At 43.9% G+C, this 23,981-nt stretch overlaps 1 protein-coding gene across 4 annotated transcripts in view; it reads right to left on the minus strand.

The window, feature by feature from the left end:
• Fam160a1 (family with sequence similarity 160 member A1) overlaps window positions 1–23,981 on the minus strand; it is a 271,043-nt gene that overhangs the window by 55,049 nt on the left and 192,013 nt on the right. For all 4 annotated transcript variants that reach the window (XM_037206702.1, XM_037206701.1, XM_037206703.1 and 1 more), the window contains 2 exons: window positions 21,131–21,289; window positions 19,153–19,239 (listed from right to left, as the gene is read on the minus strand). In XM_037206702.1, coding sequence (XP_037062597.1) covers window positions 19,153–19,239; window positions 21,131–21,289 — 246 coding nt within the window. The remainder of the gene's footprint in view (window positions 1–19,152; window positions 19,240–21,130; window positions 21,290–23,981) is intronic.

Raw genomic sequence — 23,981 nt, forward strand, 5'->3', positions numbered from 1 at the left:
GTTGGGACAGAACAGACAGGAAGCTGAGGCCGACTAAGGTTATTCCAACCTCTTGCCCTCTATTAAAACCTCATGTCCACACCCTAACTTGGGGGGTTACTGGACCTTTATTTGTTTTTCTCCCCAATGTGGCATTGCTGAAGAAAACTCCTTTCTCTACTTTTCAAAATTACTCTCCTTAATTAGCACACTGGGGACAGGTGACTGAACCTAACTTAATGGAGTCAATACAGCCCAGGCTTTCACCCTAAACACTTGGGTAACAACTTGGTGGCTGTTCTCGGTCTCAATTCCATCTTTGGATCTCCCAAAAGACACCCTTGCTTAGGACCCATCCTGACCCAGTTAACTCAGCCTCTCTGCACAGCTAACCAACCTGCTGGGATAGCCTCCCTGCTGGGCTAGTTTCTCTTTTGATTCTGATTGTCACCTCTACCATTATAAAACCACATGGTTCTTCTGACCTTCAAGTCCCCTAAACCTCCCAGACACTGCACCCCAATAAAGATACTTCTGCTGGTAGGTGCACTGAGAGCTTTCGAAATGCTTTTTTTGCTGAGCTGTACTCTTAACTATAAAGATGGCCAACCACTCTTTTCAAGGAAAAATCCAATGCAAGAAGCTGAAAGACACCTCCAATCACAGGGAAAAATCACTGCTGAGAAACCTGACCCTGCCCTGGCCATTCAGTTTTCAAGTTATTCTTCAGATGGATACTGCCTTCTACCACCTGCCACTCAAAACAAATCTTCCCCAGAGCACATGAAAAGACTGAGCATCTCTACTGAACATGGAGCAATTTGGAAAATTCCAAAAACTAGAATTCAGTACAGTACTGAATAATTGTCCAAAAGAACCATAGGGGAATTCCTGGGAAGCACGGGACTTAATTGATTGCCAACCATGTTGGGAAGGCCTATTACAGCAGTTTTGAATTAATGAATGAAAACGTCCAGACAAGAGAGAGCTGGGGGGGCCAATGGGGTTCCTACTGCCTCACCTCCTTCCCCTACCGAAAAGCAGCATGGGCAATAGTGCAGCTTATTTTCAGCACAGTGGGGTACAGAGTGACTGATGTGCATCCTGGGCTATGAACACCACTTCCAGGACACTAATAAAGGTTTCCATGGGAGAGAGTGGAGGTGCATGAACTAAAACTACTCCTTTCTTCTCTTTAGGGGAGGGCCACGGAAACCTTCACCCCAAGAGCCTCTTCTGCAATCCACTAGGTGGCGCAAACTCTCCTTTTAGAGAAAAGGACTTTACAAATGAATATTGGTGCACCCAAGTAACTCCCTGCATTGTGCCAGAGCCTGGACAAGAAATGCAGCTGTTCTCCAAGGAAATCTATCTTGTGTTTAGGAAAAGGAGGAAGAGCTTTCTCTAAATTCTGCTTTGGGAACCTAGAAGTTCAACTTATGTCATGGAAGGACCTATGGACCTAAGATTTACTTACAAAAATAAATAAATAAATAAATAAAAAGCTAATACAAGGGGCAGATAGCACTGGAGGGTTGGGTTTGGTACAAGATTGGTCAATAACGCCTGTGTAAACATCACCAAGTTTACAAGTCAACTCACCTCTCTGGTCTTTAATGCCTTTGACTGAGAAATAAGGAACACATAATTTCTAGAATTATGTCCACTACTCACATTCTGTAAGTGTTCATAACATACCACATTTCTATTTCTAATTTATTCTATTACCAGATTTGATAAGAACTTTAAACACAAAGAATGTTTCACAAAGTTCATACACCAACATGTATGGGCTTGTTTGTTTTGTAGTACTGAGGATTGAACCTGGGCATCACACATGCTTGGCAAGCTCTACCTCTGAGTGATATCCCCAGCCCACTGTTTACTTATTGCTTTGTAACAGGGCTTTACCATGTTACTATGCTTTGAACTCACTCTGTGGTCCAGGCTAGCCCGAACTTGCAATCTTCCTACCTCAACAATTTCTCAAGTAGCTGGGAGTACAGAGTTGGGGCATAGGACCCAGCACTCTGTGAAAAGCTTTAAAACTGAGATCTTAGTAATTCATTTACTGACAAATACCCCCAAATGTCTAGGCACCCAGCACTGGACAAACACTGAGTCAGATGAGGACAGGAAACAAGCACGAGCTCCTCCCCTGTGCTCTATGCTGTTCCTCTAGGAAATGGAAATCTCCTGGACTTGGAATCTCTAAACACCTAGATTCTTACACACAGAAACAATTTGGACAGTTAAACATACCATACATTGAGTGCCACTCGTTCAAAGTGCAGCCTGTGGTTTCAGAGCATTTAGGGTTTTTGGATTAGAGTTAATTGATTCATATTTATAGTAGAGCATTTGACAGAAATGTAAATATCACAGGGCTTATTCAGATAGTTGATATCTTGACAAGCAACCATGGCAATGACATGTTGCCAATTACCCTTAACCAAACCCAGAGAAGTGAAGTTCACCTTGACCAGTTTCATTTCTATATGTAGAGAGCATGTTGCAAGCATGATTCTTCTGCCGACACAGCTTCTTCAATAATATTGTAATTAGTCTTTTCCCTTCTTTCTAGAAAATTTATGTTTTCCCTTCTGTTTTTCAGGCAATGGCTGTTTTAAATCTTGGGTTTCCTTTTGGATTTGCACAGTTAAGGTTATTTCACTCTGAGCTCCAGTCACCTGTATAAATAAGTTTGCCTGCCTTTCACACTCTAGTTTACTTCTCTTTACTTCAGTCAGTGTTATTCATTCTTGTTAAGTTCATATTAGACAAGCACTATAGGGATAAGGATGCTTCCAAGACACCATAGAGCTGGCCATGGGCCAGGCTGACAACACCATTGATCCTATGGTCACAAATGGCCATAATTGAATTAATTTGCCATTATTCTGTAAACATGAAAGATGGGTGGAAAGCTTTAGGCTTCCAGTCCCTGAATAATATACGTAGTATCAGATAAGAATGTGTCATGGGCCCTAGATGGAGCTGCCTTGACTAAAAGATGCTCAACAATGTGGTACTTAATTAGTCTGGAAACTCAGCAACAAGACCTAAGAGGATATTAATTACAAGATTTTCTTTTCTAAAAAAGAAGCGAATGTTCCAATAGCTTCTATTACCATCATTTAATATTCCCAGAGGCTTTTCCCAATAAACATTAATCATTTCTCTATGTTTCACAGTTGGCCCATAAGTGTTATTCGAGGCTACAGAATGGACTGTTAAGTTTTTCTATATACTGATGAAGGGAAGCATGTGTTTCTATATGGATCTGGATGTCTATAATGCATCATCTTTCCACACCAGAGGTGACAAAGAGCAGTGATAGTGACAATAAAATCTTCCAGCCCCCTTTTATTAGGAAGTCACATTAAAAGAAGCACCAGAGCAGTGTCGTGGGAATGGGTGTGGAGGGATGGTTGGAACCTTACCATATTCTGTGATACATGTAACGTCAGTGAGTAGGCACCACTGTCATCCTTGACTGAGCCCATTTCCATTTGAGGGAGGTGTCTACAGTACTGATAACTCTGCCCACACACCTAAACAGCACCACACAGCAGAGCAGAGCTGACTTCACACAGTAAGTAGCAGAACTTGCCACCATCCTCAACAATGGGAAGGACTGCTGTGGGATAATGCTCTTGTACACTGGTTTAATAAAACGCTGATTGGCTAGTAGCCAGGCAGAAAGTATAGGCCAGGCGAGCAGACTAGGAGAATTCTGGGAAGAGGCAGGGCAGTGTCAGGAGGCACCAGCCAGACACAGAGGAAGCAAGATGACAAGGCAGAACTGAGAAAAGGTACCAAGCCATGTGGCTAAATATAGATGAGAATTATGGGTTAATTTAAGTGTAAGAGATAGTCAGTAATAAGCCCAAGCTAATGGCCGAGCAGTTATAATTAATCTAAGCTTCTGAATGATTATTTTATAAGCAGGCTGCAGGACCATGATGGGGGGCGTGGCTCAGACTGGACCTGAGAAACCTTCCAACTACAAAGGACCTCTCTCAATCCAACATGATGCACACAACAGAGAAGAAACGCCTTTATGGAGCCAACCATCTCCTTTTACTACACACTTTCAAATACTACTGCTGCTGCTGCTGCTGTGTCCTTACATGAAGTAAAGTACTTTGACCTGTCATAGTGAGACAAGAAGCCCTTACCCATTCGAACAATTCATTTCTCAAATCACTGTCACCTTCCTGTTTGATGTTCACCATAATCTTGCAGGGGTGAGTGTGCAGGGTGGGGTTAGAAAGGACAAAACCGGATGGGTAACTGAGTGAAGACCTCTGGAGGTTCACAGAAAACTAAAACCTATGTGTCTTGGGTACTTTCTCATCACTGTGGTAGAACCTGACAAAGGCAGCTCCAGGAGGGAGGGTGTGGCTCACAGTCAAAGGAAAGTTTACCGTGGCCAGGAAGTCAAGACAAGAGGAGCTTGAAGTGGCCGGTCACATCACACCCGCAGTCAGAAGCAGAGAGCAATGAATGCCTGCTATTCAGCTCCCTTCCTCCACAGTCCAGGGTCTCAGCCAGGGAGCAGTGCTCCCCACAATGGAGCAGTCCTCCCCACTTCAATTAACAAAACCAAGACAATCCCCACAGGCATGGCCAAAGGCACATCTTGGTGATTCTAGATTCTGTCAAGTTGAAAGTTCAAGTCCACCACCACGTTGAGACTTCTGAATCCTAGTTCAATGAAATAACATGAATTATAAAGTGCGGTCAGGACACAGGTCAGTGTTCTTCCAAGTGTGGCCCTTAGAAAGGCTCAGTGGTGGCTGAGGTTCAAACTCTCAGGCTTCTGCCCTCCTGTTGAATCAGAACCTCCAGAGATTAAGAGTTTTCATTCAAGAAACCCAACGTAACTGTCTTTGAAAAACACCTGCTATTGAGAATCAGAATACACAGAATAGTAAATCTATGATAGCTGGATTGATACCATATCCCTCAGGAAACAGAAGAAGAGAAAACATAAGGCTTTCCATGAACTAAAAGCACAGTAAGAAATAGAAGAAAATTATCTAAATTCACAATGTCTCACTGGCTGAGACGGGGCAAGACACTACATCATGTGATATATCTCATTTGAGAGAGTTGGTTGGCTACCTTCATGAATAATGACAGGCAAGATGTATTTACTGTATTTAGTACGTACAAGTATCAGTGACAATGATAATTACTTCAAATATAATATCTATTTATTCTTCACAAAATCCCAAGAAGGCAGCTATCATTTTGTATACATACACAGATAAGGACCCTGCCACACTCACAAAGCTGATTAAAGTAGCCGGAGACCAGACTGCAAACTAAGGTCTGGCTAATCCCAAAATCCATTTTTGAGGTACATTTTTTTACATGAATCTATATTGCTTCTCCAAACTTATTACCTGAATAGAGATATTAGGTGATACAGACTCACAGTTTTAAGTTACTAGATCAAGTATTTCCAAGACAAAGCCCCTTATATTTACCTGTAGTATCTTCTAGGTCCATTCAGATAGCTGGACAGAGCCATTCTGTAGTCTGTCCATAGCTGGTCTCGCTGCATGTGCAGGTCATAGTCCAGTCTGACAGTGCCACTGCTGTCCCATGTCACAGAGCTTTAGGCCTCGCAGAGAACTTGGCCCTTTAGGCATCTTGTTCACCTGCAGTCACTGACCAACCTTGGCGATCTTCACAACTGCCCCATCCACTTTCACAAGACTCTATTTAAGACACAACAACCATTTGGACCCCTCCCTTCACACTGTAACAGTCACGACAGTGTTAAATGTCAACCTGGCAGAATCTAGAATCACTGGGAAGATGGGCCTCTGGGCATGCCTGTGAGGATTATTTTGAATATGTTAATTAATGTGGGAAGAGCCATTTTAGTCTGGAGCAAGGACCATTCCATCCTGGACTGTATAACGTGGAGAAGTAAGCTGAAGGCTAGCGTGCATAAAATCTCTCTCTGCTTTTTGACTGTGGATGCAATGTGCCTAGTTTCCTCAGGTTCCTGCCACCATGACTTCCCTACAGTGACACACTCCACCCTGGAAGTGTAAGCCAAAATGAGCCCTCCCTCCTTCACGTTGTTTATTTCAGAGTATTTTATCACAGCAACAGGTAGAGAAACCAAGGCAGCCGCTGAGCCAGCCTCCTTACCTGTGGCCCCTTAGGCGCCACCCCAGCACCGCACACGATATAACCTAACGCACGGGGCCATGGCAACAGATACTTCAAGCTTTCCTGCCATGCTCAGGCACCCACAACTTACAGTCTTGCCAGCTTCTAGGTGACAATACAGGGGATACCTGCCTGTCCTGAAGCCAGCCAGTGTTGGCCCCTGAGGCTGGCGATAATAGTAGCAACCTCTTAAAAGAACGAGCTTGCTTCTTCAGGTCGCTTCTGGGACGGCTTCGCCTCACACCACTAACGGTCTATGGGCCAATGTGAGCAGCAAGTTCACTCTCGGGACACAGTCTTCACTCCAGGCACAGTGAAAAGGGGGAGGAAATTGAAAAAAAAAAAAAATGAAACCCTAACATCATTACAGGAAAATAAGTAAGGGCCTAGCAAAACTAAGACCACATTCAAGAGCCTTTAGTAATGAAAAGCCTCGGCCAGTAACGGGCTTTAAAAAGCAAATCACTGAAATGTGTAAGTAAAACTATTGAGTGTAAAGAGCAGCAAGGCCACCCTTGCTACAACTTCCGGTGTGGCCCACTGCAGAGCTGCAGAGCCAGGGTCTCATTTGGTGACCAAATAACTGAAGGGCAACCACAGCAGGCATAGCAGAGAACCACTAAGTTTAAAAGAAAGAGAAAAATCCCAGGCTTCCACAGCCAACATGCCACACTAATTCCACGCTGGGGGTGCATTGGTGGTACCATGGTGACCATAGCTGCTTCTAATGCCATGCTTGGACTCCTTTCTTCCAGTTTTGTACTGAAAGCATTTTTCCCCCAATGGAATTGCACAGCATTATTGGAAACCAGACACAAATGTCCAAGTGTTTCCCATCAAGAAGTGGTGGAGATGACAGAAGGACAGAGGACACGAACATGCTACACATCCCAAACCACAGCAGCAAGTGTCCCAGAGGAGCAGCAAGGGGACTGTTCACCCTCCTTCCACCCTGGAATCCTCTCTTCTCTCTCCCAGACCAGGAAATAAAGAGAGGTAGAGATGAACAGTGGGAAGGCAGCAGCCTCCCTGCTCCCCCCTTAGACACCCACAGTCTGCTCCTCCTATAAGCTAGACACCCAACAGAGGCCCATTAATATTTTATAATGATGACAACCTGAAGACGTTATTTAATTGTTTTAAAAAAAATCTGCAGTCACGACTTTCACTGGGCATAAAAGTCCAGAGTATGCTGAGCCAGGAGAGCCAAACTGGACTGTACTCAAGTCCTTGTCCCATCCCACGTACAAAACACATTATTGATAAGTGGGCAACTCTTGTGTGGTCATGACCAGCCTCTTGGAATTTCCATCTTTTCTTTTCAATCACCCCCAAATTTCCATCCATCAACTTAAGTCAATAAGCCATGAATTATTGAGCTTGCAGGATGCAGATCATGAATATGTATGTGTGTGTTTGCAAGGCAAGATTGTAAAACAAATGGGCTCCACGGTGGCTTAGAGGAAGCTAACACACATGCCCTTAAGGAAACATCTGAAATTATGCTAGCCATGTATATTGTTCAAGCACAGTTGCAGCACACAGAAGATGGTGGAAAAACACTTTTTTTTTCCTGGTAAGATTTCTTGCTTCAGTGTTCCACGCACACTTATAAGAAGTGAAATATAACTGGCTGATCTTTGTCAAAACCAAAGGTACAGGCTTTGAGGTGAGGGTTTCCATGGTTGATGCCTGTGAGCTGTATGCAGAAAAGGACTTGTGTGACTAACTCCCCTCCCATCACTTCCTGCCTTAGCACCCAACCCTTAAGGTCTGCAGAGACAGTCCCTCCATCTAACAGAGACAGTTCCAACATCTTCCCTCATTTCCTTCTGGACATCCTGCAAGTGTGCCAGGGTGTTGCTCAGACAGTTGTCTCCCATGCACACTCCCTATGGCCCACTGCCTACCCACTGTTCTCCTGCGAATACAGGAAGCCAACAGCACCCCTGGGCAGAGATTCCAGGCGGCTGCCAGCCAGTCAGGCTATTTGGGTCTCCTGCTTCTGGTCCTGACCACTGCGTTCAGAGAAAAAGCACTGCTAACCCTTTCTCAATGCCTCCTCCTACTACATGGGGACTTCTCTATACTACTGTCACCTCCAAACACTTGCTGCTCACCCAAAATGTACAGGACACCACACAGCCCCTAAGGCAGGGGTTGGCACACTTTTCTATAAAGATCCAGAGTTACAATTATTTTATGCTGTTACTACTACTACTACTACTACTACTACTACTACTACTACTACTACTACTACTTGGGGTAGAACCCAAGGTCTTGTACATCCCAGGTAAGGAATGTACCACTAAGTTATACCCCTAGCACCAGGAAGATTTTAGGGTTTGGAGGGGTCACAGTCTAACCTATATATTTTAACATTTAAAAAAAACTTGGAAAATGCAAAACACTATTCCATCTTTTAAAATTGTAGTACAATACACAGAACATAAACCACATCATCTTCATCAATTTTAAGCATGCTGCTCAGTCATGTTCATATTGTTGTACAACCAATCTCCAGAATTTTTCATCTCACAAAACTGAAAACCTGTATCTAGGAAACAATGATTCCCTGTTTTCCCATTTCTTTCACTTGTGAGAAGCCCCTTTCTGCTTTCTGTGTCTGTGAATGTGACAGTAAGTATCTTGTGTGGGTGAGATCATGCATTTGTCCGTCAATGTTCATTGATGTTATAGTATGTCAGAACCTCTCTTTATAAATGGCTGAATAGCATTATCCACTTACCATACTTTATCTAGTCCTCTACTGATAAATGCAAACACTATTTTAAATTTGGGGATATACAAAAAAGGCCACAGGCCAAAGTAGGCCCTTGAATTCCAGTTTGCCACACCTTGCTCTAGAGTCAAATGAATAAAAAAAAATAGAGCAGAGGTTGCAAAATTTTCATCCCTAAAGATCCACATATACCACAACTCTTTTTTAGGACACACCCCAAGCCAAAAGAACACTCACCCATCCATGCTGATCACTAAGTATTTAAGTTGAAATAACATAACATTTAGTCTGTGTCTAACAATCTACTGGACACCCTCGACCTGGACAATCACTTAGAACCTGCAGACTCCTTTCCTGTTCCACACTGACGGCTATGAGCCACTTGCTTTTAAGGATAGCAACACCCGATTTCTCATCCAATCACATGAAAGGAATGAATGTGGCTTTAATGCTGAAACTGCAAATCATCTGAGCCAGTGTTTCATCCCGTATCCAACGGTGTCGCTGTACTTCCCTCACAAATTCAAAATACCCTGGTGTCTGTGTAAGGGTCCTGAAGAACTCTGGGGCTCCTGGGCACACAGCCTGGGAACCATGAATCCAAGACCTCCTAGGTCAGAGGACAGGCAGGGTCCAACACAAAATGCGCCCAACATTAGAGAGATGTGTGTTCAGCCCCGGGAGTTCCAAACCTCTAGAAAAGCAAGAAGCCTAGAGCCTCCAAAGTTACGGACAGTAGGAGGCGTGGGACTTAGGCTGACGTGGCCCGAGAGGACGTCCCAGCCAAGGAAAGCTTGAGTGCAGGCAGGCCTGGGGAGGGATCAGCACACTAAGGAGACAGACACTGAGGGAAGCAGAGCTTCTTCAGGGGACAGGAGAAGAAGGGCGGTGGACTTAGAAACCATCAGTGTGTGAGAGAAGTCGCAGCATTGAGCCACACCAGTGAAAGCCAACCCTGGTCAGGATGTATAGAGATGAAGACCTGAAGTGAAACTATTGGGAGAAGAACTAAACAGATTAAAGAATTCAAAAGAAAAAAAAAAAAAAAAAAAAAAAAAAAAAGATTGGTCTACACTTGGGGAGTGTAAGAGAAAAGTTTAGAGAATAATCAAGCCTTCTAGGGCAACTGGGAAAGGTTATATTAGTAACAAAAAAGTATGCAGATAAGCCGAGCTGGACTGGGAACAAAGAAAGGTCTGCTAATGCATTGGGCTTTTATAGTCTACATTTAAGGGGAATCAAACCAAACCAGTGGCTGAAGCTCAGGCCCACCAGACTTCTGCCCATCCCAGTTCCGGGGACATGCCAGCATTCAAGAGGAACAAGTCGGTGTAGCACACAGACATAAAGAACAAGGAGAGTTCCTGTGGGTAACTCAGCCCGGCGTGGGAAGCCTTGGAGGTGAGGCAGGGGTGGGGGCAGAGAGGACCGGGACTAACTTGAAGCCTAGGCTGAGCTGAGGCTCACTACATCGCTCAGAATGTTCTTGAACTCATGGGTAACCCTCCAGCCTCAGCCTCCTCAATACAGGGATGACAGGTTAGTGCCTCCATGCCTAGAATTCTGTTGTCTTCTGTTCTCCTCCACACCTCTCAGAACAGCGGGCCATGAGACATTGCCTTGTCACTGCCAGGCCTTGCCTACGCCCAGTACACCTGACTCCCTCTGCCCCGATTACAGTGGACACAAACGCCGCTGGAGTCAGAACCAAAGGAGCATCTTTCTCAGCCCCCGGGCCCCTGACACCTTTGCCGACCACACAGGCTCCTCCACACGCTGGCTCCTGGTGCTCTGTCCCCAAGCGACCTTTCCCCCTGCTCACCTAGCAAGGCTCTGCATGAGAACTTCTTTACCCAACCATGTACCTGCGTCTGCCTACGCCTGGCTCTGCCTCTTTCTCTGTCACAGCACTTATTCTGTCCCTTCCTGCTCTAAGACTGTGGTTAAGATGTCAGCCTCCGAGGCCCCCGATTACAAACTCCATCGAGATGAGAGGGTTTCACGGCCCGCTTCGTTTCCTGTGAGCACGGACAGAGTGCGGAGCACCCGCGCATACTCTCTAAATGGCCTCTGAACAAACAGCATCATCCTGCTGCGGCGGAGGAGGAGACGGCAGGGTTTCTCCCAGAACAACCAGACGGCTTATCTGCATGCTTCTCCAAATGTGCAGATGCTATCTTCATACCTTCCAAGGGCAGGGAGAGAAACTGCTCTCCTCACCGTACAGCAGCAGCAGAGACAGACTCAGAGAGGTTGAAGGCTGGGCACAGGGCCACCCCCCAGTAAACGGGACAGAAGAGCCAGGACTAGAGGGCAGGTCTTCTGACCCCTAACCCAGTGCTGCCCCACTGCACACTGTCCCTCTGCCTAGACTATGTGGTCACACATCACATTTGGTGACGGTGACTTGTGTTTTGCACACTGCTTTACTGCATGCATATTCACACCCAGTATGCTGTTAGCATCTCTAGCTGTCACAGTAAGTTTTGACTATGATGTAGGTTCCAGAGGAGAATTGGTGAGTAGAAGCTATAAAACAAACAAACAAACAAACGAGGTTCTAATGCCTTTCTAGAAAAGTTTAAGCTGACATTACTGGAGTCCAAACACACCTGACAGGTGCCAGCTGCCCCTGCTGATGAATGCGCCCCGATGCTAACACCGGGAGCTATGAGTCCTGGAGGCTTACAAGGAGCCGAATTTACCTTCAAACCCCATCTGCTTCTGGCTGAAGTTCACAGCTCCCATCAGGAGGCACTTGCTACACACACTGACTCTTCCCACACACACTCAGACCTCAGTGTGGTAGTCCCAGGAAACTTGACACAGGTTCCTTACACTCTGAAATCAACAGACAGCTTCTCCTGCTAAAAGGTGGCGGTGGCTCTGGGATGCCGCGAACAATGAAATACAGCAGAAGGGACACTGCTCCGGGCTCCAGGTCCTACCTTAGGACACTGGCTACTTCTGCTGTAACTCTTTTTGTTGTTGTTCAAAAAATGTTTATTCCTTTTACATACCAACCACAGATCCAGATCCCCTCTCATCCCTCCTCCCACTCCCCTCCATTCTACCCCTTCCCCCCCCCCCACTGCACTAACCCACCCCCATCCCCTCCTCCCAAGGGTAAGGCCTCCCAGGGGAGTCAGCAAAGCCTGTCCACCATAACTCTTGAAGCCTTCAGAACCGCCATTCTCTGGACCCTGAGACCTCGACTAGCACAGGAACCCAATACCCAAGACGGCCACGCTGGGAGCAGCCCAGGCTATCCCTGTGTAGAAGGGAGGAGGCAAAGGGAGAGAAGTGTCCAGGCAGGCCCGAATGCTCAGACCCCGGACACAGAAATGATCTCAGCTGAGGCCCAGGCCTGAGAGCCAGACCACCTACCTCACTGTGCACCCTCTTAGTCACCACCCAGGTGGTGAATCACACCAACCGCCAAGGCTGGCTTATGGCACTGACTCTAAGGAGGGCTTCTAATGCGGCTCTAAAGCATTGAAATGTCACTCTCTCAAAACGACTCGACTTCCTCACCTCCTCTCACAGCATAATCCGAGGCCCACCTGTTCCTTCTGGGACCCTGACACAACGTGAGTGACAGTCATTAGGGCAAATATTCACATCCTAAACATTTCTTCTGATAAAACAGTAGAATCGTGCATCTCTCCGAGGGAGGCTGTGACCCGGGGACTTGCTTACCTTCAGAGGATGAAATATGAATAGAATGGCATGTGTCACTACCAGATAAAAAGCGACATGTCTCTCCCTCAGACACTGTGACAGGTGATGCAAGTTCCAGTGGTGAGGGTTTTGTCAACCTGATCCCCAAGTACCTTCCTGCCTTGCTCTCTGAAATAAAATCCCTGTTTGTTTAACCCTTCCTTGGCCCCCGCTTCTCTGAGGATGCAGGCTAATACAACCAACCAATGAGCGTTCAGCTTTGAAATATTAGCTTGGACAAATTAACCAAATAGATGCAAGAGAAACAGCTCTCACTGTGGACAAGGTACCCCTTTAATCTGAAGTAAAAAATAACCAACCAGCTTGGAATGCCTACATACATATCAACAGCTGAATTGCATTACTTACCACATCTATGAATACCATTTTCTTTAATATGACTTTTGCAAAAGCATTATTTCGATCTATCTGTAAAAGTTTACCCATTCCCATTTCCCATGCTCATGGATCAGTAGGATTAACATAGTAATGGCCATCTTACCAAAAGCAATCTACAGATTCAATGCAATCCCCATCAAAATCCCAACACAATTCTTTATAAGCCTTGAAAAAAACAATATTCAACTTCATATGAAAAAAAAAACCCCAAGATAGCTAAAACAATCCTCTACAATAAAAGCACTGCCTGAGGTATCACCATCCCTGATCTCAAGCTCTACTACAAGCTATAGTAATGAAAAACAGCATGGTATTGGCATAAAAACAGGCACATTGATCCATGGAATCAAATTGAAGATCCAGATATAAATCCACAACTATGGACACTTAATTTTTGACAAAAAAAAGACAAAATTACACAATGGAAAAAAGGAAGCATCTTCAACAAATGTTGCTGGCATGAATGGATATCGGCATGTAAAAGAATGATAATAGATACATATCTATCACCCTGCACAAAACTCAAGTCCAAGTGAATCAAAGACCTCAACATAAATCCAGTTACATGGAACCTGACAGAAGAGAAAGTGGGGAACAGCCTTGAATGTATAGGAAAGAACTTCCTAAATGGAGCACCAGTAGCACAGACACTAAGATAGACAACTGATAAATGGGACATCCTGAAACTGAGAAGCTTCTGTAAGGCAAAGGACACTGCCAATAGGACAAAACAGCAGCCTACAGAATGAGAAAAGATCTCCACCAACCCCACATCCAACAGAGGGCTGATCTCCAAAATACATAAAGAACTCAAGAAACTAGATATCAAAAAAAATAATAATCCAAATAAAAATGAGGTACATGCTCAAACAGACAAACACTTTAAGAAATGTTCAACATCCTTAGCAAATCAAAATGACTCTGACATTCCATCTTATACCTATCAGAATGGCTAAGATCAAAAACACAAATGACAGCTTATGCTGGAGAGGATATGGAGCAAGGGGAACACTCCTCCATTGAGCGTTGGAGTGCAAATTTGTACAGCTACTTTGAAAATCAATATGGTGGTTTCTCAGAAAATTGGGACTTAATCTACCTCAATCCATCAATGCCACTCTTGGGCATATACCCAAAGGATGTTCAATCATGCCACAAGGACACTTGCTCAACTATGTTCATAGCAGCATTATTTGTAATAGCCAGAACCTGGAAACAACCTAGATGCCCCTCAACCAAAGAATGGATAAAGAAAATGTTGTATGTTTACATAATGGAATATTACTCAGTAGTTAAAAACAATGTCATCAAGAAATTTGAAGGCAAATGGATAGAACTAGAAAAAAATTATCCTAAATGAGGTAACCCAAACCCAGAAAGACAAACATGGTATGTATTCATTCATATGTAGATATTGGCTGTAAAGTAAAGGCTAACCGTGCTACCATCAGCAGACCCAGAGAGGCTAAGTAACAAGGAGGGCCCAAGGTGGGATGAATGGTTCTCCCTGGGAAGGGGAAATAGAAGAGATCTCCTGGGTGGACTGGGGGGTGGGTGGGCACAGGAACCTGAGGGATCAGGTTGGAGGTGGGTGGAGGGAGAGAGTACTGGAAGAAATGCCTGGAAAGGGGGGTATTTTGGGGTCAGGTAGAAACCTGACTGATGCAAGGGAAACTCCATTAATCTACAAGGATGACCCCAACTAAGACTCCTAACAATAGTAAATATGTAGCCTGAATTGACCATCTCCTGTAATCTGATTGGTGGGTCCCCCAATTGTCATCAGAAAGCCTTCATCTAAGAACTGATGGAAACAGACGCAGATACCCACAGCCAAACACTAGGCCAAACCCAGGGAATCCTACTGAAGAGAGGGAGGGAGGATTGTAGGATCCAAGAAGGTTAAGGATATCACAAGAAAATCCAAAGAAACAACTAACCTGGCTCATAGGAACTCACAGAGTCTGAACCAACAACCAGAGAGCCTTCATGGGACTGATCTAAGACCTCTACATCTATGTGACAGTTTAGTTTGATCTATTTGTGAGACTCCTAACAATGGGAGCAGGGGCTGTCCCTAACACTCCCAAGGCTGGCTCTTGGGAACTTATTCCTTGTACTGAATTGCCTTGCCCAACCTTAATAAAAGGGGAAGTACTTAGTCTTACTGCTACTTGATATGCCATATTTTGTTGATACCCATGGGAGGCATGCCCCTTTCTGAACAGAAAGAGAGGAGGAGTGGATGAAGGTAGGGGGAGGGAGTAGGAGAAGAGGAGGGAAGAGAAACCGAGGTCAGGATGTAAGATAAATAGATAAATTAAATTTAAAAAAATGTCCTTTCCCAAAATGTCCAAAGTCGGCTTCCCATCTCTTATTTCAAACTCTGGAGGCCATATGTATTTGGTAATCCAAAAATTTTAAAAGAATGATGCATTTATCTGTCATGTTTTATATAAAATCCTCAGAAGGTCTAGGTTAGCAAAATGAATCAGGTCTATTAATATTTTCCCCAAAGCACATATAAATATTAACACAAATGGATTAAAATCAACAACCTTGAGATGATTCAGGTAGGACCAGATAACAAATGCACTTAGCAAGGTTAGGTGGTATACCAAATGAACTGATAAAAATGTTCTGTGTTCAGAGCTTCCTGAGTTACCTTTTTTTTTTTTTTTTTTTTTTCTCTCATGCTAGAGATTAAACCCAAGGCCTCACACATGTTCAGCAAACTCTACTCCTGGCCCCAAAGCTTTCTGTGTTCAGCTTGGACACAACTGCAGAAGAAAGCCATGCAGCCCTTTAAGGAGAACCGTGTGAGCCTTTGCACCAATCCAGAGGAATGGCCATGTCTCAGTGTTGGATGAAGGAAGCACGCCGAGAACAGCTTTGGAGTGTGGAGTCCCAGGCACATACACAGCAGTGGGGAGGAACCTCGGAGGCGGCCTTCATTCAGCCTGATGCCCCTCCCCATCTTTCCTACTCACAGGGTCGTATGCACGCATGGGTATGGTATGTGGTATGCACATGTTTTATGCACTTGTTAGGGTAGGTAGAGGTGCGCACATTCATGTGTATAAGCCAGAGGACAGTGTCAAACGTCTTTCCTCATTCTCTACCTTTACTTCTTGGGGCAGACCTTGTCACTAAATCTGAAGTTCATCAATTCAGATAGGACAGCTGGCTAAAGAAATTCCAGGATCCACCCGTCTCCACCTGCCCCAGCCCCACCTTGTCCCCCAGGACAGGGACACAAGGTACAAGACACCATGCCTGGCTTTTTAATCCTTAAATCCAACTCAGCTCCTCAAGCTTGTGTGGAAGGCACTTCACGGACAGCCATCTTCCCAGTCCTTTCACAGGGCTTTCCAACACTTAATCTCTGCTTAAGAAATGCTGTGGAGATATACTGACTGTATGTGGAGGGAATTTCAAGTATGAATTTATTTGTATGATTTATGAGGCAGAGAGAACAAGTTCACCTTTATAAGCTGCCTACACTGGTGACAGGTAACTAAAAAGTTATGCATGATTTAGGTGAGAGAGTGCACAAAGGAATTTTATTTGGAAGACTAACTAAGGCCCTTTTGTCAGGGCAGCAGACCTGAAGTTTGCAAAGCACACTGGGAATTCTACAGCAGACCTGAGCCCAGACGTGAAGCAACCTTTTCGGCACCCAAGGAGGAGATGTAAGAACTAGGATACGACTGCTCCCACTGCGAGCTTCTCAAGATACACTCAAGCTCCGACCTTCCCTGCATGTCTGTCCCTGGGCTGTTGCTCAAGGACACACTCCTATCACTGTTGCTGAGAGAGCCAGAGGTGGAGGAGAGGTTGCCCCTGCCTTACTAATCTTTTCAATTCTAAATGGTAAAAACATGAACAACCGTCCCCAGCCCCTCCACCCCCCCCCCAACACACACACCATGAAGAATAGGAAGAAAAAATAAATAAGAGAACAATCAGTTTTTGGTCTCCCTGGACACTAAATGGAAATACCCTGAGAAGAACTGTCAATAATGGATAAAATTTAAAGCATCTTAATTGGGGAGTTGCAAATTCAGATCTCATACAGTAACATTCACTTTTCATCTCCTGCATTCTATATTAACTTTTTAAAAATAAACATGTATTAACTTCACAGTTTTAAAAATCTCCAATTTTAAATTATGGACATAACTCTAAAAATGAAGTCAGGTAATGTATACACAGTGCTGTCTAAAATCATTCTCTTATAGAGCACTGTCTGGGAAGCCAACAATTGCCAGTACTAAAGTAAACATTCTATTTGTGTGCTGTTTGGTTTGGTTTGGTTTTCAATACTTCTCCAGTCTAAGGAGATGTCCACACTCAGCAGTGACATATCCCAGAGGACAGAACATACGGGACCCCTACCCTCAGAAAGTGTGCTCGCCTCTGCGGATTGAGATGTTGAACATACACACCTCATGCCCATTCCTCACTCGTTCCTAAGTGCTGTGAGGAAGTGAGGTGGAAAGGTCTCCACAACAGCTCTGTGAGTCAGAGCTCATCCTCAGTTACAACAGCTCACTGTTCTAAGCTATAGTGAGATCATAGCAAGATGCTCTCAGGTGCTAGTACACCATAGAGTGTCTCCAGATAACAGTGATGTGCTATACTACTGAAAAGTTACAAGTGGGTTGTCAGCACAAAGAAACGATACATGTTTGGGAAGATAAATATGTTTAACTTAACTTCAACATTATCTTAATATATACATGTATCAAAACATCACTTGATACCCCATTAATACACAAAGAGAATTTCCATCAAAGTTTATAACATTAAAATATATTAATTATAATAACACGTAGTGTGGGAAATAATAATAATAGTTATCACTAGTACAATAGTTATCAACAGCATTATCTAGTGTTGGTAGGTCAGTGAGGTAAACTTGGGAGTGAAAGAGGAAGAAAGACTATGTGAGGGAGTTATAATTATGGCCAAGACTATGTGAGGGAGTTATAATTATGGCCAAGACGTGCGGTAGTACCACTGTATACCACTAAAAAAGAGCTCTTCTCCACACAGATTTAGAAACCGCCAAAGCCAGACACTCCCCCTACCCCAGAACAGCAGAACACTGGCCACCAGAAGGACAGTATAGAAACACAGAAGGCACGTGTTCTCCAACGGCATGCCTTACCTTTCCCAAGACAGCTCTAATTCCACAGACTCGGTCTCTTTGAGTCTATAACACACTAAAGTAACCCGAGGGAATCCCGCATCAGACCAAGTACAGTTTGTTTCACACAACTGTGTCCACTAAACTCAAAGGGCATTGAACAACGAGAGAGAAACAGCTCCAGTGAGACCAGCTGCTAATGGACCAGACATGCCATCGGCACACACCGTAACCCACAGCATTCCTAGAACCTGGGTTTTCCCACTTCACAAAATAAGAACACATAAAATGTAATTTAAATATGCAGAAAGACGGGCATTTCACTCAAGTCACATTGTAAATTAATTCTTGCTCCTCTCCCAACCAGGGAAGAAGACTCCTTAAAATCAGAATTCTATGTGTGTCTCATAACAACTCTCAATGGAAAAGTTATCAGTTGATTTATTAAATGTAAAATGAGAGTCATAAGGAATTCAGAGCGGTGCTAAAGAGATAGCCAACCTTTGATGGGAACCTTAAAGTGGCTTCACTTTATAATTGTTACAATAGAAAATCACATTCTGTTAAGGAGAAGGTAAAGCTCTGGCCCCTGGGCCACCTCCGCCCTCTCCATGGCCACAGCAGCCCATGACTCTCAATGGAGGACGAGGCCTCAGAGGTCAGTTTAACAGAACGTTCACAGCAGCCCCACCCATGAACTGAAGCAGACCCCAGAGTCAAAGACTATGCATCACCTCTTCTACAGACCGTCTTACTTGACATTCCACAACATCAAGAGGACCCCATCCAACTTACACCAGGGCTATTTTTAAGACCCACATTCGATACTACTAAGAACCTTGGATGGATCAAGAAGAAAAATAAGGTTATATCCACTGCGGAGTCATTACACCATGCCTGCTTCCCTCAGTTTCCCTCAGCTGTTCTATTAGCAGACAGAAGGTGGCCTTCACCCATCACTGACCTTATGGAGGGCAGGAGCCAATACTGGTACCAAGAATCCATTGTAAATGTAGCTGACCAGCTGAGAGCGAATCAAAGGGTGGGCCACCTGAGACAGAAGAGGAACACAGGGTTCAGTCTCCACGGTATCTTAAGACCAAGCCATTCTGTGCACATCTTACACTCAAAATGGAACCCCGAATTTGGGGCATGTTTTCAGTTGTTAAATAATACTTCAGACCACACAATGACATGATTTTTTCCCAAATATCTATCACAGTATAAACAGTTAAAGTTATACTTCCAAATATAGAAAAAATGTTAATTTTAAAGCTGATTTGAAAAAGACAATGAATAGACTGACTATGCATAAATATTTATAAGTTAAAATGAATAAATTATAAAGTATAATTTTTGGCCCTTAACTCCCTCTGGGCTCCATATCCATTTGTGCTACCTTTTTAAGAGTGTAACTATAGAAATTGAAAATTAAATACGCTTATTTTGCTAACAGAGAACTTTGAAGATATATTTTCTGATATTTATATTAGGGAGGAAAGGATCTGTAAAACATTCTCATAAAAAGTGGACAGCTGTTCAAACGCAGAAAACATTGCTGGTGGTACTGAACTTCCCAAATTTGATTTTCAAAATACATGGTAACATGGACAAACCTTTACTAATATTTTTTTATAAGTAATCCTTCAGTCCCTAACCCAATATCATTATTTAAGTGTTTTTAACTAATAGTTGCCTTTAATTTTCAAACAAATACATAATTTCCCCGTTCTTCACCATGCCCGTCAGCTTTAGAGAGAGAGAGAGAGATTAAGATTCAGTCAAACAATAAAGTAAAAAGCAATTTCTAGGGAAGTAAGGCTAGCTGTTTAAATTACTGACAATCTCTCTGTGTACATCCGAAGAAGAGCTAATAGTAGTTCCATCATTTTTATTTCCATACATTTCTGCAAGAAAATGTTGATAGACTATAATATTAAAGGGAAAATAATTTAAAATGTAATCCATTTATCTTAAATACAAATAAAACTTCCCTTGACTTGGCAATAAAAATGAGATAGGAACTAAAGTAATTTACTTTCATTTTCCTCCAGAAGCTGTCTCTTTATTTGGTAGATAAACAGATTATAACTAACATTTCTCACCCTAAAAAAATCACCATAAAACAAACCTGATTTCTTAATAAATCCAATATTAAGGTAATATTTATGCTACCTAGAAGAAATTTTGATGAAAACTTAGTATACCCTTAAACATATATAAAATTGGATTTTTATTGAAAACAGTAACAAGAAATCTGACGGTAAAAATCTAATCAAAAAGCCAAATACACAAGAGTTCAGTGGCTGTTTTTTCCCCTAAAGCGAGCCAATTTCAAAGCAAATTTAATTTGTGTAGCTAAGAAGATTGTTAACTTCTTCCGAATTCAATTGGGATAACAATATTCTTTATGTAGTGTGTGCACCATTAAGCAAAATAAAGTGTTTTCCTTTGTAAGCTCCCAAGAAGACCTTGAAGTAAAAGGGTTATAATTTGGAGTACTTAAGCAGCCTAAAAATATCTATTTAATGAGCCAGCCAGTGAACTTATTTTTGATGGGTAAGTGGATAATCAAAACAGAATAACACTTTTTATAGAGAAAATAAAATCTTTTCATTTGTTCTCAATTGAAACTTTCAGAAGCCTACCAAACATTTTCACTCCTTTCAGGATATCCAATGGGATTCGAGCAAAGCCTCATGATTCCACACATACTTCTCAAAACTGATGAAGGGTGAATTTTGAGAGTGGTGCTTACGCACGCTAATCCCCGGCACAGCTTGAGCTCTGACCGGACCCCAGCCCCTGATGGCTTCCGCTGCTGCGGTGCCTACCTGGATGACTGTGTTACAGAACTCCAGCGAGTTCATGAACTGCCCGAGGAAAGCTTGAGCTCTGACCGGACCCCAGCCCCTGATGGCTTCCGCTGCTGCGGTGCCTACCTGGATGACTGCGTTACAGAACTCCAGCGAGTTCATGAACTGCACGAGGGGAGGCAGCAGCAGCCAGTCGTCTTTCAGAAGGCAGTGCCACTCCTCACCCTTTTCTTCCAGCTTCGTGGGCAGCGACGAGTAGAGGCCACTGAGTCCAGTTGCAAGTACCTGCATTCAGAAAGAAAAGACAAAGTAGTCTTGTCTGAAGTGCATGGTCTATACCTAACAGCTCACAAGGATGCCAATGTAACTGATCCAAAGACAGAACTCTGAGTAGCGAGAGATTAGCAATATAAGAAGGTAGCAACTAGCTAGGACGGGTTATCCCTATTCTATGGATCGAATAGGAAGGCTACCCCAGCAGACAGCAAGGCAAAACCAGAGCTACTTAGCTACTAGTCAAGAGGTTGGTGGGGGTGACTCATCTTCTATGTCAGGCACCATGATGGGCTAGGAGTCAAGCAAGTGAGAAGGCAAAACACAAAGATGAATGAAATATGAGCCTCATACCCAAGAAGTTCAGAGAAGGGACAGACTCATAAGAAACCCAGGACAGCACAACTTGGAGAGAGCCAACAGAGAAATACGTCAGTGCACATCCTCTAGTCTATGGGAGGCAGCCTTGGATAGAGGTGGTCCAGGACCAGAGGCTGTGCATACACTTAGGAGAAAGACTGCTTGCGTGTTAAGGGTCAGGACTGACACGTACTAGCAAGTTTGCGTGTTAGAAAATACTTTCATATATATATATATATATATATATATATATATATACACACACATATATATACATATATATGTGTGTGTGTGTGTGTGTGTGTGTGTATACTTTCATACACATACACACACACATACACACATATAGTTTCCTTCAACTATCACAAACAATATAACAAGAATAAAGAACTCAGTGGGGAGAAGGACAGGTCATTGAGATACAGTTCAAACAGAGCTAATGCGAGTCTACACTGAAGTATCAAGTGGAACCTCACACACAAAATGGATGGGATAATCTAACCAAGACGTCTGGTTTTAAGTCAAAACTGGGATTTCCTTTTTTCCTTTGCAGCCAGTTCTTAAAACTATGCTGACAGTATTCGGGCCTGGCAAGTGGGATTAAGAACTTTAAGCTGTCAAGTTCTCCGACTTGATCATTAAGAAAAGAATCAGTTGATGTTGAGCGCTTACAGGATAGAAGACTGGGGAAACAGTGACTTTCACAGGGCCAGGGGCTTCCCAACTGGGAAGGAATGCTAGCTAGGAAGCGTCCCGGCCATCCTGACTTAGCAAATGTACAGAATGACACAGACTGTACACAAGAAGTCAGCTCTAGGGCTGGCCAGATGGCTCAGAGGGAAGGGTGCCCGATGTCTGACCACCTGAACTTTATTCCCGGGACCCACACGGGGGAAGGGGAAAATTGACTCCTGCAAGTAAGTTATTCTCTCACTTCCACACCCCCACCCCACCACGGCGTGTGCATGCCCACACACATACAATACAAACAAATAAATACGCAGTTTTAAAAACCGAAAGAAGAAAACAAAACAAAACAGAAGTCAATTACAAAAGACACCATTCTAGCCTAGATCCTGAAGCGACTCAAATGGATGGAAACATTCAAAAACGTATTCCGAGTCAGGCCCCGAAAAGAAATAGCGGCATGTCTCACTGATCTCCCAGCCCATCGAGAGACGAACAAGGAATTATAATAGTGTTAGAAACATTCAAAACGCACGATAGGAAATGTAGGATGCGGCTGATACACAAAAGCTCTCCACTCTGACTTGCGGGTGGGGGGGTGAAAACGGGAATTGGTCTCGGAAGTGCCGTCTAGGCTGCTGAAGAGTAAACAGGAACTAGACAAAAAACGAGCGGCGGAAGGGAGAATATTTCAAGCAGAGGAAAGCCGTCCCGAGAGCTGTACAGAGAAAGAGGAGACGGTCTCCTCGGGACTGGGAAGCCCAGTGCCGTCAGACCAGGGAGGATTGACCACACAAACAAAGGTAAATATGAGCCACGGCCTCTGTGTGTGTGTGTGGGGGGGGTCTGCGGCGCTGCACAGAAAGCTTGTGACACACCTGGATGGAGAGCCCTATGGACAGCTGTGCGGGTGTGATGCCTGGGAGAGTGCTCTGGGCTAGAGGTGGCCATCTAGAGCCATCCATGTGGCGGTGACACTCGAGCATAAAACCAAGGAGGATGAGGAAAAGATGACAAGATGAAAGAATCCACAGAGCCTGGCACGGAGAACCAAAGACAGAGAAGCCTTACAGCCAGACATGCTAAAGTCCCGGGGAACATTGCCCACAGAGCTACTGTTACCTCTCCTTTCCCCTTGGTGGGACAGTCACCTCTCTGGCATACACTAGCTCCCTAGCTGTCTTCTCCATCTCTCCTGATCTGACTTGGTCACATCAGTCTACACTGGAGACGTGGATGATGGACACAGTCAGGTGTGTGGAGTCTCGAATGTGACCTTCCCAGAGTAACACAAGGAATTCAATAAGAGAGTACAAGCCTGAGAGGACTTAGGATGAAGAGGAAACCACAGGAGAAACTAAGAGCTGAGATGGTATAGGAGCCCACACTATAAAAGACAGTGAGAGAAACAGATGGACCATATCAACACTAGAGATAATACAGATACAGTTCTTCGTTCTATTGCCTAGTAATCTTTATTCACTCATACATTAACTCACTGATTTAAAAAAAAAATCCTGACTACTTAATTTCAGGTCCGGTGCTAAGAATAGGAAACAAAACAGTAAGCAAGATTGATCCTTCATCCCCTTAAAAATCAGGGCATCTGTGGTCCCCAAGGAAGATGTCCTCTATTTAAAGTACTTAATTCCTTGTC

Source organism: Peromyscus leucopus, chromosome 6, assembly GCF_004664715.2.
Source record: "Peromyscus leucopus breed LL Stock chromosome 6, UCI_PerLeu_2.1, whole genome shotgun sequence".
NCBI lineage: Eukaryota > Metazoa > Chordata > Mammalia > Rodentia > Cricetidae > Peromyscus > Peromyscus leucopus.